This window comes from Vitis vinifera, chromosome 7 (genome assembly GCF_030704535.1).
Source record: "Vitis vinifera cultivar Pinot Noir 40024 chromosome 7, ASM3070453v1".
Lineage (NCBI taxonomy): Eukaryota > Viridiplantae > Streptophyta > Magnoliopsida > Vitales > Vitaceae > Vitis > Vitis vinifera.
The window spans coordinates 7,790,678-7,808,092 of record NC_081811.1 but is presented as its reverse complement, the minus strand read 5'-3'; the positions used below and the strand labels follow the sequence as shown (position 1 = coordinate 7,808,092).

At 33.7% G+C, this 17,415-nt stretch overlaps 1 protein-coding gene and 1 long non-coding RNA gene across 4 annotated transcripts; one reads left to right on the top strand and one right to left on the bottom strand.

Annotated features, from left to right (window-relative positions):
• Positions 1 to 1,386: 1,386 nt before the first annotated feature.
• Positions 1,387 to 2,200, top strand: LOC104879822 (uncharacterized). Its single transcript, XR_786244.3, has 2 exons — positions 1,387 to 1,547; positions 1,699 to 2,200. It is a non-coding gene; the product is annotated as an uncharacterized LOC104879822 (long non-coding RNA).
• Positions 2,201 to 4,219: 2,019 nt separating this feature from the next.
• LOC100249710 (nuclear transport factor 2) lies at positions 4,220 to 14,026 on the bottom strand. Of its 3 annotated transcripts, none has more exons than XM_010654116.3 (10): positions 13,939 to 14,026; positions 13,639 to 13,773; positions 13,372 to 13,506; positions 9,177 to 9,483; positions 8,211 to 8,557; positions 7,456 to 7,639; positions 6,830 to 6,951; positions 6,678 to 6,743; positions 6,023 to 6,104; positions 4,220 to 4,662 (listed from the first exon to the last, which is right to left on the bottom strand). In XM_010654116.3, exons 2-10 carry the CDS (start codon positions 13,675 to 13,677, stop codon positions 4,547 to 4,549), a joined length of 1,398 nt encoding a protein of 465 aa, XP_010652418.1. In that variant the 5' UTR covers positions 13,678 to 13,773; positions 13,939 to 14,026; the 3' UTR covers positions 4,220 to 4,546. The 3 variants fall into 3 exon arrangements, with proteins under 3 accessions (XP_010652418.1, XP_002272650.2, XP_010652420.1); XM_002272614.5 differs by having other exon boundaries at positions 13,639 to 13,730; positions 13,831 to 13,988; XM_010654118.3 differs by having other exon boundaries at positions 13,639 to 13,730; positions 13,939 to 13,974.
• Positions 14,027 to 17,415: the final 3,389 nt, after the last annotated feature.

The following is a 17,415-nucleotide window of genomic DNA, read 5'->3' as shown; positions in this document are numbered from 1 at the left end:
AAGTTCCCACCTATTTCTACGCAAATAAATAAATAGGTACAGCACATGAGGAGGACTGGAGGAGTAGCTTGACAGGTATTTGTGGTAGGGTTTGGACATCAATATTTAAGGACGGCCCCAGTAGCATTTTTGTGCAAGAAGGCAAGGGGAATGTTGAAAGATACCCTTCTCGAGGTCTAACTTTCGCCTTGATACAAATATTTTCATTATTAGCCCCTTTAATAATTTTTTCTTCTTTGCATTTTTGGTATCCCTTTTTTTTTTTCCTCCAACTTATAGCTTCATTTCTTGTAAATTTTTATTAGTAGACCCTTTAATAATTAGCTCTTACGTTAGATAAGATGTTACTTTCATACTCATTACGTTAATGAAACATCAAGTTGATGACCCTTCCAGGTAATTTTCACCCTCAGCCTACCTTATTCAGTAATTTTCCCATGGAAATATTAGTATCAACATAAAATTATATAAAAATCAAAATATAGAAGTTTTAAGCAGATTTTTACTAGACATTTAGCTTTCAAGCACTAGCAAAATCCCATAATTTACATTCAATCAAGAATGTAGAAATTTTATTACCACAATCTAAGCAGAAAGGTATAGTATTTTCATTGAAAGATCTTCCGTCTCTCAGCTTGTTTTCTTTTTGATAGATCTTCACATGTAACACAAACAGCAGCCACCAAAGCTATTGTTAAAAGGAGAGAAAGGCTGCTCAAGAGCTATTCAACACCAGTTCTTGGTTCCCTCCTGCCATGCTTTTCAGACAGTTCCAACAACCTTTCTGATGCAACTATCAAACACCCTACAACCACCATTCATCAAGCTCACAACATGCTCTTACTGCATCAAACTGGGTCTTTGAATCTATCCTTAATCTCTTTCAACTCCTCTCCTATCTCTCCATCGGTTAATGTTGGCCATAGAGGCTTTTGAAAAGCTCAATTTGATGGGAATTTGAAAGGCCTGGCTTATGCATCTTGCAACAACAAGGATGAGTTTAGTAGTACCTGAAACCTTCCCAAGGAAATCTGTGGAGACCCAGTTGCTCACTGTTGCAGACTTTACCATCTTTCTCATTTTATTGTTTAAGTTGCATGAATGAGGATGAAGACAGTGATGAGGAAGAAGAAAAGGATGAGGAAGAGCAGGAAGAGTTGGAGGAAAATGATGGAGAGAGATTCATGGCTATGGGAGATGATGAATTCAGCATAGAAAACATAAAAATGATGGGCTTTATTAGGGAGAATGGAGGTAGGAATGTGGCTTTTGAAGAGGAAAATGAGCTGGTTGGTTAAGAAATGTATCTTGCAAGAGGACTCGGTGTGAATGATGTTGATTTGTGTTGGGGGGACGGGGGGGTGGAGGGGGGGGCACAGCGAGGCAGCAGTGGTGGTGGTGGAGGGAATTTTATTCCAAAAGGCTTTGGCAAGGACAGCGGCGGACCATAGGCCAGGAGTGGAAGAGTATTACAAAAGGATGGTGGGTTGGGGGGGAATCCTAACAACCCTTTGTTTCTGAGGAATTATGCTCAGTTTCTGTATTAGGTGAGAATGCTTTCATCTTCTTCAATTTCTTTCTGTATCAGCACAGTTTGCAGGGCAAAAAATAGGAATTTGGTTAAAGCAATTCATAAGAAAGCACAACAAAAATATTTTCCTTCTAGTACAGAAGCATACTTACATGTCATTTTGACAGTCAAAGCATGATCTCCAAGGAGCAGAGGAATACTTGGGTCGAGCCATTCTGGCAGATCCAAAAGATGGTGAAATCTTTTCTTAATATTGAAAGTTAGTGTGGGAGCTCCACCAGGACCAAGATATAGCCTCAAGCTACTTTAAACGGGTCGTTCAAGCTGCCCCTGAAGATCAGTGTATATGCTTCCTCCAAAAATGAAGTCCTCCTGAGATTTGGGTTTTGCAGTAATGTTCAAGCAGCATATGCTAGCTTCCTCTACAAACAGAGGAGGAGGAGGATGATGATGGAGCATGTCATGTAGATACCATGCCACCAATTCTCCATGGATTTGCAAGGCTTCTGCAAATAAATAGTTGAATCTCTGCAGTGAGTAGTTAGCATGCCACTGAATCAAGACAGTCATTCTAGTGATATGGAATGTGTATGAACATCATCTCATAGTATGCAAATAAATTACCACTTGCCTAGCATCACAATACATTTAGCTTAAGAAATTTTTTTATTGTTTGATTTTCCTATTGATGTTGGGGAAAAAAAAGGAAAGCTTTAGAAGAAGGGCTGGATAAAATCAATATATCAATATAAATAACCAAATACAGAAACAACAATGTCAGTCTAACAGGGTTTTGCTTATTTTTGCATGATTCATATGGTGAGAGTGTGAAAACCAAGTACCAAGTCTTAAACCGGCTGAAACAGCCATGGTGAAAGGAGAAATACCTCCACTTAAAATACCCACAAGTTGGCAAAGCAAAGCTGAGGCAAGAAACTGAAATTCTGAACTGATGGTAACAGGGCACTCTGTTTTGTAGGAAAGGGATGAAGGCAATAAATTTGACACATTTCCATTTTCAGAAATGCGAAACTAGAAGCATGTGGAATAAACCATCAAATAGTAGAAAATATATCCTGACAGCAAGTTTTAAATAAATAAAAAAAGTTCCATGCTACCCATAAAACCATATTCTTACACTCACAATATGGGGCTTCAAAATTGCAAAATACTTCCATTGTACCCAATTTGTACAGTTTTTTATCTTTGACCCTCCCACTAATGAGGTATCTCTGTGACATAGCATTTTGCCTGCATAAAAACTACACTTGCTAAGGTATTCATGATACAAAAGGAGAGCTTGTTGACTTAAACTATTTATCATCTCTGTTTTGACAAACATATTGTACTACAACATAAACTAATATCCTTATGATCTCTGAGCATCTTCTTCTGCAAGAAAATGGTACTACAACAGCATCAGTGCTGACCACCTATCATCAATACTCCATAAATGAAGTCATAAGATATGCATTCTTCATCATAAACTAATATCCAGTTTTGGGTTTTGTAGTCATGTTCAAGCAGTATATTGTCACAGATTTAAGCCTTTCTTAAACTCATGTGCGACACTTAGACAATTCAAGATACTTCATATTGCTAAGTCATTCTTTCCCTGATCTTAACTTGCTATGCTAAGCAATGCTACGTGAGTTGGTAGCTAGGATGCTCAACGAGGGCAACACTTAAAAAGGAAGTTTTGTATTGCACAAAAATGCTTTGCAATGCTAGGAAGCTCTTGACTTGCTTGTGTCTTGGCCAAATAAGGCCACCTTCTATTTATGGGCACCTAAAAAATTATTTGAAACCCACAAAGGTTCCTCACCAATTTAGAACTCTCTAGAAAAGCTTACATGAAAGTTATGTACAAAGCCATATACAAGAGTTCTCTAGAAATCTCAAAACACTCAAAACACTTCTTTTATCTTCCAACATTGTGTAAAGATGTGTGAACATGTCTAGGCCTCTTTATAATCTTCCATACTCCTCCACTCAATAGATAATTGTAGATTGCTTTAAGAGGCTTAGAAACTTCCTACTCTCCTATATAAGTTAAGGGAGAGTCATTTGAATAAGTTATGACAATATACTAACTTCCTCTGGAAACAGAGGATGATGATAATGACGAAATATGTGATGTGGATGCTATGCCACCACTTCTCCATGGCTTTTGTTCAGTTGAATTTCTGCAACGAGTAGTTACCATGCCGTTGAACTAGGGCAGTCATTCTAGTGATATGGAATGTGTACGCAAATAAATAAATAATCAATTTTTTAGCTAAGGACCACTTGCCTAGCACCACAGTACATTTGGCTTAATTTTCTTTTATTGTTTTACCTTCCTACTGGTGCTGGCTAAAAGGAAAGCTTTAGTACAAGGGTGATTGCACCAGGATTATTTTTTAGGAGTATCATCAATATATAAAATAACCAAATACAAAAGCAATAATGTCAGTCCAACAGGGTTTTGCTTACTTTTGCATGATTCATCTTGTGAAAGTATGAAACCCAAGTACCAAGTCTTCAACAAATAGCCCTAGAGAGGCAAGAAACTGAAAATCTGAATCAAAAGAACTATAACTGATGGTAATGGGGGCATCATGTTTTGTAGGGAAGGGATAGAGGTAATACATTTGATGCATTTCCATTTTCAGAAATGTGAGATTAGAAACATGTGGAACCATAAAATAGAAAATATATCCAGACAGCAAGTTTTAAATAAATTAAAAAAGTTCCATACAAATTCTTACACTACTCACGACATGGGGCTTCAAAATGCAAAAATACTTTCCCCCTTGAATTGCATGATAAAATCCATTCAAGGGGAAGACAGCATAAATACACCCAACCCAGAAGAAAAATAAAATGGAAAACTCTCGACACCCCCCATCCATTCAAAACAGTGACCCCTCAGTTGTTCTTTCTAGAAATCATAGATGCAATAATCACTTCAGCCAGAAACAAACCAAGAAGCCTTCGACATGGACCCTGAATGCCCACTTTTAGAAAACTGTCTTAATCTTGTCGAAAACCACGCTGAAGGAAACCATTGCCTCTAGCAACAGAACCCCGACCGCCCACCCGAGCTCTTGGCGCATCTGTTTGGTAACTGCCTCTGCCTCTTCCCCTTCCTGGTCAAGACAATTCAGATGTCAAATAAAAGGATGTCTAACCAAACTGACTTGTTAAGCTAATTCTTAATCATGTCATTTCAACAATGGACAGGAGAATAACTACTCCATGAAGCGAACCAATGCCATTTTGAAAATGAATGCGGAAGAAACTAGGTAGAATTTGGAGTAAAAACATTTCCAAACCAATTTGGCTTAGCACCCCAAGAGGATAAGAATTACCTCCTCCCTTTGCTTCCAAGAGTATCATGACACAGATAATCCAATCACCAGGAGAAGGCACCACCTGGTGAAAACACTTCTCTTGCTTTTGGAAACCAAAATACAGATGAAGAGATACTGTGTTTGATGAAATAATTTAAAGGTACTCCTCCATACTGATACAATCAACAAAACAACTAGAATACATACTGCCAAATCCACCATCATGTCTACAACCTTCATCAGCACTGGTTACACCAACCTAAAATTGGAAGTCTCAATTCAACCACAACCAACACCATCTAATTATTAAGCCAACCCTTCTAGTGTTGTAGCCTATCTTATTGCAAATTGGTGCACTTCAAGCATACCACTAAAGAAATAACCTAAGGCCCACAACAGAAGGACCCTAATCCAGCACAATTTCCAACAACTAAACCAGACATTATTCCTAATGCAGCACAAAAAGTTTGTATCTAAATACACTACAAGACCAGGCCTGGTAATACTACCAAAAATTAAGAGCTTCTTCCCTCCAATTAGCACCAACGTGGTTACATATTCATGTGTGTTAAACCATGTTTTAAAATTCAATCCTTCCTTCCAGCACAGGTGATTCTATACATTTAACATTCCTCTTGTTAACATCAATTTTGATGGGTATCTTTCATATGGGCTTAGTGGATATGCAAAGTAGTAGAGGTATGCACCTTGCAGTCAAATTCGAGTAACAGCCTAATATTAAGAAGAATACGGCTAAATGCCCAATTTGTAAAATTTTTGCTCTCTGACCCTCCCACTAATGGGGTATCTCTGTAACATACCATTACCTGCATAAAAACTACACTTGCTCAAGATATTCATGACACAAAAGGACAGCAGCTCTTTCACTCTATGCATCTCCTTTTCTCTCAATAGAACTCACATCTACCACAGACATGAAATAATTAAGAAAAAAAATCCTCAGATCATGTCAATCTAGAAATGTATCTCTTTCTTTTACTTTGGCAGGATCACCTATTTAGTAGGACCTACAGCAACCACTGCCTCCACAACATATTCCATATCCATATCCACATCTAAATCACATCATGTCTCAACAGGTTCTTAGAACACTTCAGAAATTCAACTTTAATAGAGAAAAGATTGAGGCACTTACTTCCTCCTCGAGAAGTGCTGCTGCTGTTTGCCCTTCTCTCCTCAATATAGACTTGCCTCCCTCCTAATTGTATTGGAGATGCCTACAGGAAACCAAAGGTACGTAAGGCTTATAAAATACAAAGAATCCTCAATGAAAACATATGCAAAATTAAATGCTAGTAGACTATCTGAAAGGTTATAACAACAAATAAGGCAAATCAATTCCTTCATGCTCAATTCATCAAAAACAAATTCCTTCATGCTCCACTATTATTACAGAAATTGATCTTAGAAATGGTTGTAAGAAACTCAAAATTTCAACAATGGATAAAAGAGGATCAATATTGGTTGATAACAAATTATACAACCAAGGTAAAGAGAGGAAGATTTGTTGTTTAGAGAGGCCACCTTGCATGCATAGGGTAACCACCAACATCTTGATACTTTTTTGTTACAAAATACTTAACTAAGGCAACTATGCTTTTTCCAAAATATTTTTTTACCCAAATTGGGCCTCAGGAAGCCAGATAATAGATAACTTAGGAAAAGACCATGGCTTGGAACTTGAATGTAATATGTAAAACAGTAGGCCTCAAAAATTTAGGAACTTTATCCACATGTAGAAGATTTAAAACACAGAACTGAGCAATTTTAAACATGATAACTATTCAAACCTTGATTGCATTTTGAACACCAAGAATATCTTCAAACTCAACAAATGCATAGCAAACTCCACTCTCCTGTACAGCAATAATTTGTTAGTAAGGATTAGCATACATATAAAATGTAAGGGCACACATTTTAAAGAGCAGAGATGGAAATTAACCATGCGGTTTCTAATGAACACGCCTCCAGGCTTGATTCTACCAAAGTTCTTAAACTCCTGCTCGATATCATCAGTAGAAACAGATGGGGGCAAATTTCTCACATAGACAGATCCTGATTCACCTGAAAAGGTGGATTCTCAAGAATTAATTCAATACACCTCAATTATGAATGCTTACCAAGTATTATCTTGACAATGCAAAATAGTCATTTCAGGAGATGTCAGAAGCACTATTAACACTTGAATTGTTTTGCAACATGCTAATATTTGAATGACATATAAAAGTCAAGTTTAAAAGGCATAACCATCACAGTATCCTTTGGTAAATAATTTTTTAAGATTACTCACAGAATTTCTACAAGATCTTTACAAATGCCTGGAATCATATATCGAAATTAGAAGGGTTGGTTTTGATATTCAATAAACATTTTGGTCCTTGATATCTAGTATGTGGAAGAGGGACATGTCACATGTTGGCACACCAGAACATCAGCTCAATTCTCACATACAGCATGAAGTTCGCCTTCTAAAATTGTTAACAGAATAAACACTATGGGAAAGGAGGATGCTCAATGTATCAATGAAATAAAATTATTTAATTATAAAGTAAAGACTAAGAAGTCAACCTTCTTCTAGAGCTGAACCTTCCTCCACTGCCTCCACACCATATTCAGGCACAAGTGATGATGGATAGTTTGATGGCTGAACACTAGAGTGATGCGTATAATTCCACTCTGAAGCAGGAGGGCTGATCTTGTTAAGAACTGGTTGAGCAGCTACTGATGACGAGGGTTGCCCTTTAGCCCGCAGCTTTATAGTAATTAGCATTTTAAACACCACAAGGAGGGAAAAAAAATCAGTAAAAAGAAACCACCAATAACTTTAATTTTCAACAATAGCTTTTACTCAAACAAAGAAAAGGAACTAACTTTTCAACAAGACCACACCACAGGGAATTTTTACTTCATGGCTTCGCCTTGCACCATCCCCACCACCACCTCTCCCCACCATCCCCAAAAACAAAAAAGGTAGACATAGAATAGAAGGGAGAGCGGGGGAAGAAAGGGAGATGCATGGTACAATTCTTTTAATAGGTTACGCTAAATATACATAGCTTTCAGATGGAAGAATTTGGTTCTTTTAATAATTTATCTCATACACACATGAATTTTAGAAGTTATCAATTCCCTAAGTGAATTTGATGGGGTCCAATATGAGTTTTGCTCACAAAAATAAACCATCTCTCGGTCAAGATAGATGGTTATAGCAGATTCATCCCTTAAGTAAGAACCAACACATGCACAGGCACAATTTTGCATACACATGCACAAAACATAAAGATGCACATGCACAATCTAAAACAACTAGAAGAGATGCATACTATAGAAGCATAAGTTTTCTTTGGAGGCTCTCCAACAGGTTCCTCCACATAAGCAGCCTGCGGTTCTTGCACCATGTTTGCCACATTTTGAAGTGAAGCGGATGATTCTTCTACAGCAGGTTCCTCTACAGAACTTTCAACCTCAAAGTCTTGTTGTTGCTGCTGCTCTGAGTGAGTGTAGCTATCAACTGGATGATCTGGGATACTATAGTCATCAATTGGATGCTCCGGGTGACTATAGTTATCAATTGGATTCTCTGGGTGACTATAATTATCAACTTGATCATCTTCAAGATGAACTGAATTGATATAGTCCCTGGCTTCTTCTTCCAATGCATAGCTAGAGACTGCCAAACACATTAATGACAAATATAATCTTTGGTTTATATTTCAATAACCAAGAGAAAAAAAGAAAAGAAAAAAGAAAAGAAAAGGAAACAGGAACATAAAACACACATCTAACTCTACACAGAAATTTTTAACCGAAAACCAAGATAGATTACCAACTGTTAACTAATAATTCAGCCTTCCATTTCTTCAGCTAAAATGAATACATGATGATATAACTGAGTAATACATAGAAGTATACAATCTTACAACTGGAAGCAATTTTTCTTTTCAGAAAAAAAATAAAAAATAAAAAATAAAAAGCAAATTCTAATTAATCCTTTTTTTTTCTTTTTTCTTTTTGCTACTAAATTTATAATTTTTCCCCAGAACATCTAAAAAGAAGCATGGTCTAGACCAAGGAAAACTTGTTGACAAAGTGAATAGTGAATAGGAAGCCATAAAAACTAATAGGCAGTCCATATGGCTACAACTATTTATCATCACAGTTTTGACCAAAGACCATATGAAAACAATTTGATCATTCATATACAAATATTAGAAACAAATGTAGTGAGTGAAAGTTCTTAAACAACAAACCAAATCACAACACCTACTTATCAAAATACAAAAAACCACCTGTCGGCTCGGGGATAGAATTCGATGCACTAGATTGGGTATTAACTTCATTCTCAGACACTATGGCTGCTGAATTTTGGGGAATCATTTCTTCATTAACAAACTGAAAGATATCATTGAGAACGTAAAAACCCTTTTCCTGGGGAGCAAGGAAAAAGGTCTCCATAAATTTCCTCCCACTGAAATCCTTGGCTTTGACAGAACCTGAAACCACAACGAGAATGCCTCCATTCCATGACTCAACAGCATTAATCGTCTTGATATTAATGCCAGTGTAATTCAGTGACGTGATAAGTGCATGGATGTCCTGGAGAGGAAAAAAAATGCAATAAGTTAATTTTGTTCCACAGCCCATGGGGGGAAAGGTAATACAATCATGATTTAGTCCTAAAAGGCCTCTATAAGAAACAGATAGTTGTCCAAGTCCACTCAATCAGATTATTGCAAAAACATTGACATAGTTTCAACAATTATCTTTTAGTGCACTTCACTTTTTTGTTTAGTCCGACATAATTTTCCTGACTTCAGATTGCATAACACCCAGTGCCCTTCTATACATAGGAAGTATTTTTTGTAATTCTAGTTGTCTACTGTTTAACATATAGCCAAGAAAAACAAAAATATAAGAAGCACAATCATAATGGTGTTGCCTCTTACGACCACAACAATAATACAATCCCATCATGATGACAGAAGGAATCAGAAAAATTAATTTTTAACCAAACAAAATTTCAACAGTCACAAGGTGAACAATCTAAACAAATATAGAAAAGAAAAGTTTCATCAGGTTTTCCTTGATTTAAAATAGAACACTCAACATATAACACAATAAGGGTAAAAATTCAGTGATGAGGATGAATCTTCAAGATATATATCAAGAAAGGGAATTAGTATTAGTTGTAATTAAAGTAGGATTAATATGACTTAGAATTAAATTATGATTAATATTTGTTGGAGTCTAATTAGGATTAGCTAGTTGAGTTATAATATAATTAGAATTTGAATCATGATAGGTTATTAGAGTCCTAGTAGACTTTGGATTTCTTAGAGAAGCTTATAAATAGGCTAATCAATGTAAATCAAAGTGATGAATTTGATGAATAATATTATACTTTCTTTCATTGCAAAGTTGCAACCCTCAATGGTGAGACTCCATTGATTTTCTTTTAGGTGAGACTCCTAGAAGGCCTTAGTGAGACTCTAAGGTTTTCCATCTTTTCTTCATTGTTTCTTTTTTTTCTATTTCTTATCTTATAATTTTCTCTACCATAAAAATTATTCCTTGTTCCTCTCCTTACACCCTAAAAATAAAACCCTAGCCCACCTACCCTTGAGTGTAGACAACCATCCTAGGGTTGTCCTACATCATTCAGTGACATGCAAAAAAGCAGATGCATGCATAAGAGAGAGAAAAAACGTTTGTAAACTCCAGCACCAGTAGAATAAAGCTCTCACTGGAGAGGTGGCTGGAGTTGATATAGTGAATCGTGGGCAACTAGTTGAGGACTAAGTATTTGTCTTGTTGCTTTTCCAGAGTTGAAGAGGGGGGATCTTAAGTTGTCCTAGAGGCAATAAACCAGAGGTTTAAATTTAAAGATCTCCTGTGTTACAGGCTATAATGTTTGTAGTTCATCTTTTTTTTATTCAAGTTGGTATGCAAGTTTTGTTCCATTCTTTGTTTTTAAGTTGTTCCAGATCACAGAAGGTAAGGTGCATAAGCACATCCATATAGTAAAATAACATCAATAAAAGGAAATACCCTCTGCCATTTAAATTTTTGAGATCCTGTCAAAGAAACATATCGGAAAAAAGGTCTTCATTTCTAAAAATTCACTTTGATGGTAAATCATTCTCTGATGTTTCTTCATTCTTATTCATTCTTATATTAAAAAAGAATATGATAAGAAAATAACCTTTTTTCACTCTAATGAGATATGGCACCTTCAGTAAGAATTCTTTTGAAACTGCACTGCTAAATATGCTTTTTGTTAAAAGAATTTCAGCCATTGGTTTTCTTAAAACAGAAAAAAAAATTCAATTTGAAAACTAATGAAAAAAAAATTGGATCTCTAAGAAACAAAGTAATCATTTGTTTAAGGAAAAACTTAAGATCTAATTTTACAAGATTTATAAAAATAAATGAAAGAACCTATGAATCTTCACTGTTCCATGAGATTGGCCTTAGGTGGAGGCAAAGAAGACATCCTTGATTTAATCATATCTTGATATATAACAAGGATGAAGGAAGTAATGGGAAGAATAATTTTCAATAAAGTGTTACCCAAGAAGAATAGCAGTAGATATCCACATCAAATCTCTCACACAAACAACTGTTCCAACCATCAACAAGCACATAAAAATGATTCAGCTACAAGTATTCTTCAGAACATACAGAAATGCCATCAGCATATGATCAGATATCATATTTCATACTTCATTTAGATGTAATGCATATATAAATGCTTTTTATTATGTACATCATAAAGCAGCTATGCAGAGGTCTCGGTTATTTGTAGGCTATCACCTAGGCACCTAGGGTCTCAGACAATTACAATGCTATTCATATAGAAATTATGGGCTTGATAAAAAAAATAAGAAAACCTGTTTGGCAATTAGAAAACAAAAAACAGAGTGTTTTTTGGAAATGTACTATATTTGTTTTCAGTTATTTTCACTTGTTTTATGAATATTGTTTTAAAAAATAATGAGATAAATATGAAAAATAATTGGAGATAAAGCACTATATACAAAATTTATTTTTAAAAATATTGGAAACATAGAAAACAAGTAAAAAATATTTAAGTTCCCAAACAGACTTGCTCTAGAAAACATCATAGAACGGTTTCTAAAAATTGCACTCAAAAACTGCTTTTTGATAACAGCTTTCAAAAACATTCCCAAATAGACCCTATATTTTTACAATGAAAAATGTTCAGGATGTTGCACTAAATTATATCATATACCCCTAGGATCTTATTAGTCATATCTTTCCCAAATCCTGCCAACTATGCTTGTATAAAATTTTCACATCCATGCATAACAAAAGCAAGGATATTTAAGGGTAAGGTGTAATAGAGGAGTTAAGGCTACCAAATTATCCATTTAACATGCTGTTCTTCACAATGTATACAGGTGCAAATAAAGACAAATAAAGAAAAGCAGACCATAAACACAGTTTGTCATTACTTTCAAGAAGAAATCATGTGAGTTTATAGGTGCTCCCTAATCTTTCTAGAACAAGGGTTCCCTAGAGTTTAAGGCCAAAATAGTCTTTTTGAAGAAAAAATAACCAAGGTAGATCTCCTTCCAAAATATTTACCAATCTAATCTTTGCTATCACATGTTCATTGATGTGACTTTTTTTTTTTTTTGAGTGTATAAAACCACAATTGGTAAGTGTGGTTTTAGCTTTAAATTTAAAACCACAGTTACCAACTGTGGTTTTTACCCACTGTGGTTTTAAAATGGAAGAAAAATAAATAAATAAATAAATATATAAAGTTGAATTTGGTGTTGTCCAAACACTACTTTGACAACTACTTTGACAAATATTTTGAACACAAATCTAGATTAAGAATTATTTTTACGAAAAAGATTACTTTTGAGTTTATAAAACCATAATTGGTAAGTGTGGTTTTAGCTTTAAATTTAAAACCACAGTTACCAACTGTGGTTTTTACCCACTGTGGTTTTAAAACGGAAAAAAATAAATAAATAAATATATAAAGTTGAATTTGGTGTTGTCCAGACACACTACTTTGACAAATATTTTGAACACAAATCTAGATCGAGAATTATTTTTACGAAAAAGATTACTTTGACCAGAAACTCGGTTCCCTAAGCCTTCTAGGACAGGTGTTACACAATTCCCATACCCAATTTTTTTTCCATGTTCACACAGCACTCAGAAGATCCAAGAAATCAGCCACCTTTACCACCGAAAAAAACAACCTACTAAATGATAAATAGGAGTTAGCAAATCAGATTGGGTTTTGGCCCGCCCATACAACCGCAGTACTAAAATCTGACCAAAGATTTTTTTTTTTTCCTCACTTCAATTTATCTCATCATTTTAAAGCACACAACCAATCCCAGACATCTCCTCAATCTCTATATCTATATCTCAACACACCAAATAAAAAATCAATAAAAAAAAGCGCAATACATATAAACGGCATCTGGATAAGAGAAATACCAGCATTGCAGACGCGGACTCTTTGGAATCCCCATCGATCCTAATCATCGTGCTCGAATCGGTGTAGAACTGATGAACAAAATCAGGTTGTTGCCGAAGAACGTGATAGTACTGAGACACAAAGTAGGAACCAACCTGGAAAAAAAACACAGAACAAAAAAATAAATAAATAAATAAAAAATAACAAACACCATGAGCATCAAGACAACAACTTCAACATAACAACACAACACCCAAATCTGCGCTTTTAGAGGTGGCAATCATCACCTCAGAAGCAGTGACAGATGCGGGATACGTAGACGCCATTATTGCTTCAGCCCAACAGAACAAGCATGCAACGATGACGATCCTGCAAAACCCTAAACAGACACCAGATCCACAAAGAGACACTGTAACCAAAACCTAAATTTCAGAAAAAAAGTTAGGGTTCCGCCAATAATATGATAAATAGTTTTGCACCTCTTTGTAGATAGGGAAAAAACGAGGCTTGAAGAAAAATCAGGGTTTTAGAAAGAGAAGGAGCAAGAGGGGGTAGCACGGAGAGAGAGACGAGGGTTTTAGAAATACCAAAAAGGCAGAGGCTTTGGGCAGATCTGGAGAGAGAGAAGACACACAACTCCACTGGCTCTGAGACTATTTATAGTTAATACAATGTTCTACAGTAAGATACTGTACATCACTCAACTCTATGATAACGTATTCACAAGTGAAATCAGAGCCGTTAAACTGCTGGTGACTTGAAGTCAACGGTTTGGACGGTTGAGAAATAAAAATGTTGGTTACGTTGCCATTTAGGGTAATGTCTCATTGGATTCTGCTGACACAATGGGGTTTTTAAACTTCCACACCAACTTTAAAAAAATAATTCTTTAAACATGATAGATGGAAAAATATGCATAGCACTTATTATCACGTCGAAGATGTCTTTTCAAAATACATCTTCCATAATTTTCAAATTCAAATGACATGTATTTAAAAAAAAAAAAAATGAAGAGACATTTTTCATAATTTAAAAAATTTTAATTTATATTTTGTATCTCTTAAATTTGATTTTATATGAAAGGTATATACCTTCTGGAATTCCTTAAAATATTGGATTTATACTGAAAACGTCTCTTATATTTCACAATTCCATAAAATCCAATATATGCTAAAAGTGTATCTTCAAGAGACATCTTCCACAATTTCATAAATTTTAATTTATACTACAAGTGTCTCTTGAATTTGATTTTATATTAAAAGTATCTTCAAGAGACATCTTTTACAATTTTAAAAAAATTGGATTTATATCGAAGGTGTCTTCACACTGGAAAATTTTGAATTTATGTTGAAGAGAAACCTTCCACAAAAGAAAAAAAAAAATCTATCACTTAATTAATATTACCTTATATACAACTTGATGTTTAAAGTTTATCACATGTATACATTACAATCAATATTTTGACATTTTGATCCAAAACCAATCAAAACAAATAAACCAATGTAAAATAAGTCCAAAATAGGTAGAATACTATAAAACTTATGTTAATAAAAAGTTAGTCAATCCAAAATATAACAAGCATAAATATACATCATGAATATTTGTTTAAAATAATAATAAACAAAATACTAACCGTATCCAAAATACAAGTCACATGTAGTAATATCCTCAATGTATACCGCATGAAGGAGTTTTCTTTTTTCGTTGTGGACATCCATGATATGCATGTTCCACTATTGGCTCTATGGGGCTGACATGTACCCTCCCCCCATAAGATCGATGACCGCGTCGACCATGTCCTTGACCACAATCATTCTTTTGTCCTCATTGATCACTTATCAACCAATGTAGTTTTCTATTGATTGTGGTAATGATGCAACAAGTGGCACTACAGGTAGGTCATCAATTATTTCACCATCTTTGTAACACACAATTGTAATCAAAATAATAAAATAAAAGATAATATAAGATTGAATTGATAATAACTAAGAAAAAAAAAAGAAAGAATAGTAATGATGATGATGATGGCGATGATGATGATAATAATAATAGTAATAATATCAATAATAATAATAATAATAGTAAGAATAGCAATGATTGAATCTCAATACCTTATTTAGTTGAAATACCAAAAATCTAATATTTGTAAAAAGAAAATTAACTTTTAAAAGAAATAGAATAGTAATTTCTATATGAACAATTTCAAAAATCAACCAAAAGTCAACCTTGATTTGATTATATTATTTTGGAAAAAATGATCCACAATTCACAAGTTATGGAAATATCTAAACATGTCCTAAAAAGGAAGTTTAAAAAATTATTATTATTATTATTCATATTATTACTAATAACAACAAATTTTAGAAAATTTCAATTAAATAATTTTATCATTATTATTAGCATTAGTAGAACTAATTTTATTTTATTAATATTATAACTATTATCATAATTATTGTTAGAGGTGCAATTTAAATGGGTTGGTTTGACCCAACTTAATATTGTAGAGGGTTTGAATAAGTATTTTTTATACTGAGTTAGTTTTGGTTAAGTTTTTTTTAATGTTAACTCAATTTTGAGTTGAATTTGGCAACTTCAACCTAAAACAAAGTTGATTTAATATTTTATAACAATTGTAATTTATTTTATTATACCAAAATTTTGTTTATATTATTTAAAATAATTTTAAAAGAAAAAATGTGAAATTTAATTATATTATTTATTATTTTAGTTTTTTTAGAAAGATAAATAGATTTGTTTTTTTTTATTATTTCAAAATGATATGTTATTTACCATTTAAAGTTTGGCATAAATGTACAAAATATAAAATTAAAAAGACCATTACAAATAGGTTTCATCCAACTTGTGTCCTCTAATCAAATATGTTTCATCCAACTTGTGTCAAATCTAATCAATCCAAACTTAATTTATGACTAAAAAATGTGGGAATGGATTAAGTTTGAATTGAACATTTAGTTAAAGGTTGAGTTAAGTTACAATTTTGGTTGAATGTTTATTAATTCAAGTTAGCTCCAAATCCAATCAAACAAACAAACCCAAGTTAGAGGCTTGTAGCTCTAATTGTTGTTAATATTGTCAAATTTCTATTTAATTACTATTTAAATAATTATTATTATGATGTCATCATATACAAACTAACCTTAGAAGATATAATTTTTTTTTTAAAAAAAAAAAAATCATAAGAGTGGTTCACATTAGTAGGTTTTTACTAGGGCTTTTTTGGTTTGAGGGAAATGAGAAAAAGAAAAGAAAAAGACTTTTTTGGTTTGGAAGAAATGAGAAAATGAAAGAAAGAAAAATAGGTTTTTTAGGAATATTTCAGGTTCTCCACATTAGTAGTTGATGTGGTCCAAATTGCGATAAATTTGGAAATACTTTTCAATCTACCATATATTTTTTTTTAAATGTACTTTTATAAAAAAAATCCAAGAGTATTGCCAATATAACACTATTGTTCCTTGAAAAATTAAAAAAGCATATCATTGATTAGGAGTTTTTTAGCCCATGTTGTAGAAGCAATATGGTACAATCCTATATTTGGCAATACTCCTAAGCAATGATGTCTTTAAGCAATGATATGCCTTTCGATTTTTCAAAGAACAATAATGTTAATTTAGCCATACTCTTTAGACTAGTATATATATATATATATCATAAGATTGTATCATATTGCTTCTACAACATGGGCTAAAAAACTCCTAAGTAGTGATATGTCTTTCAATTTGTATGTGTGTGTGTGTTTTATGAACAAAAAGTTAGTCGTGAAAGTTAACAAATAATAATATTTGCATCTTTAAAAAACCAATCTCACACTAAGAAACTATTAGATTGGAAGTGAGATTAGATCTCTCACTCATAGAAGTGTTTTTTTTCCCCTTGTTTAGCCATTTGATATCGGGATCTTAGAGACATGTTCATATCGGTTTCCTAACAAGACCTTTGTCTTTAGACTTCTTGAGTAATGGTAGACAAAGACCAACACATTTCGCTTACCATGCAAGAAGATGAGTATCATGTTAGAGGACATATCGATCAACAAAGCATAT

What these genes read in the sequence shown, in the direction of transcription:
- LOC100249710 (XM_010654116.3), bottom strand. Translation starts at nt 13,677, where the DNA reads ATGGCGTCTACGTATCCCGCATCTGTCACTGCTTCTGAG. An exon ending in CATCTGTCACTGCTTCTGAG is followed by an intron (nt 13,507 to 13,638) that starts GTGATGATTGCC and finishes TTTTTTTTCCAG; the next exon opens with GTTGGTTCCTACTTTGTGTC. An exon ending in AGGTTCAGCTCTAGAAGAAG is followed by an intron (nt 6,952 to 7,455) that starts GTTGACTTCTTA and finishes CCACCTTTTCAG; the next exon opens with GTGAATCAGGATCTGTCTAT.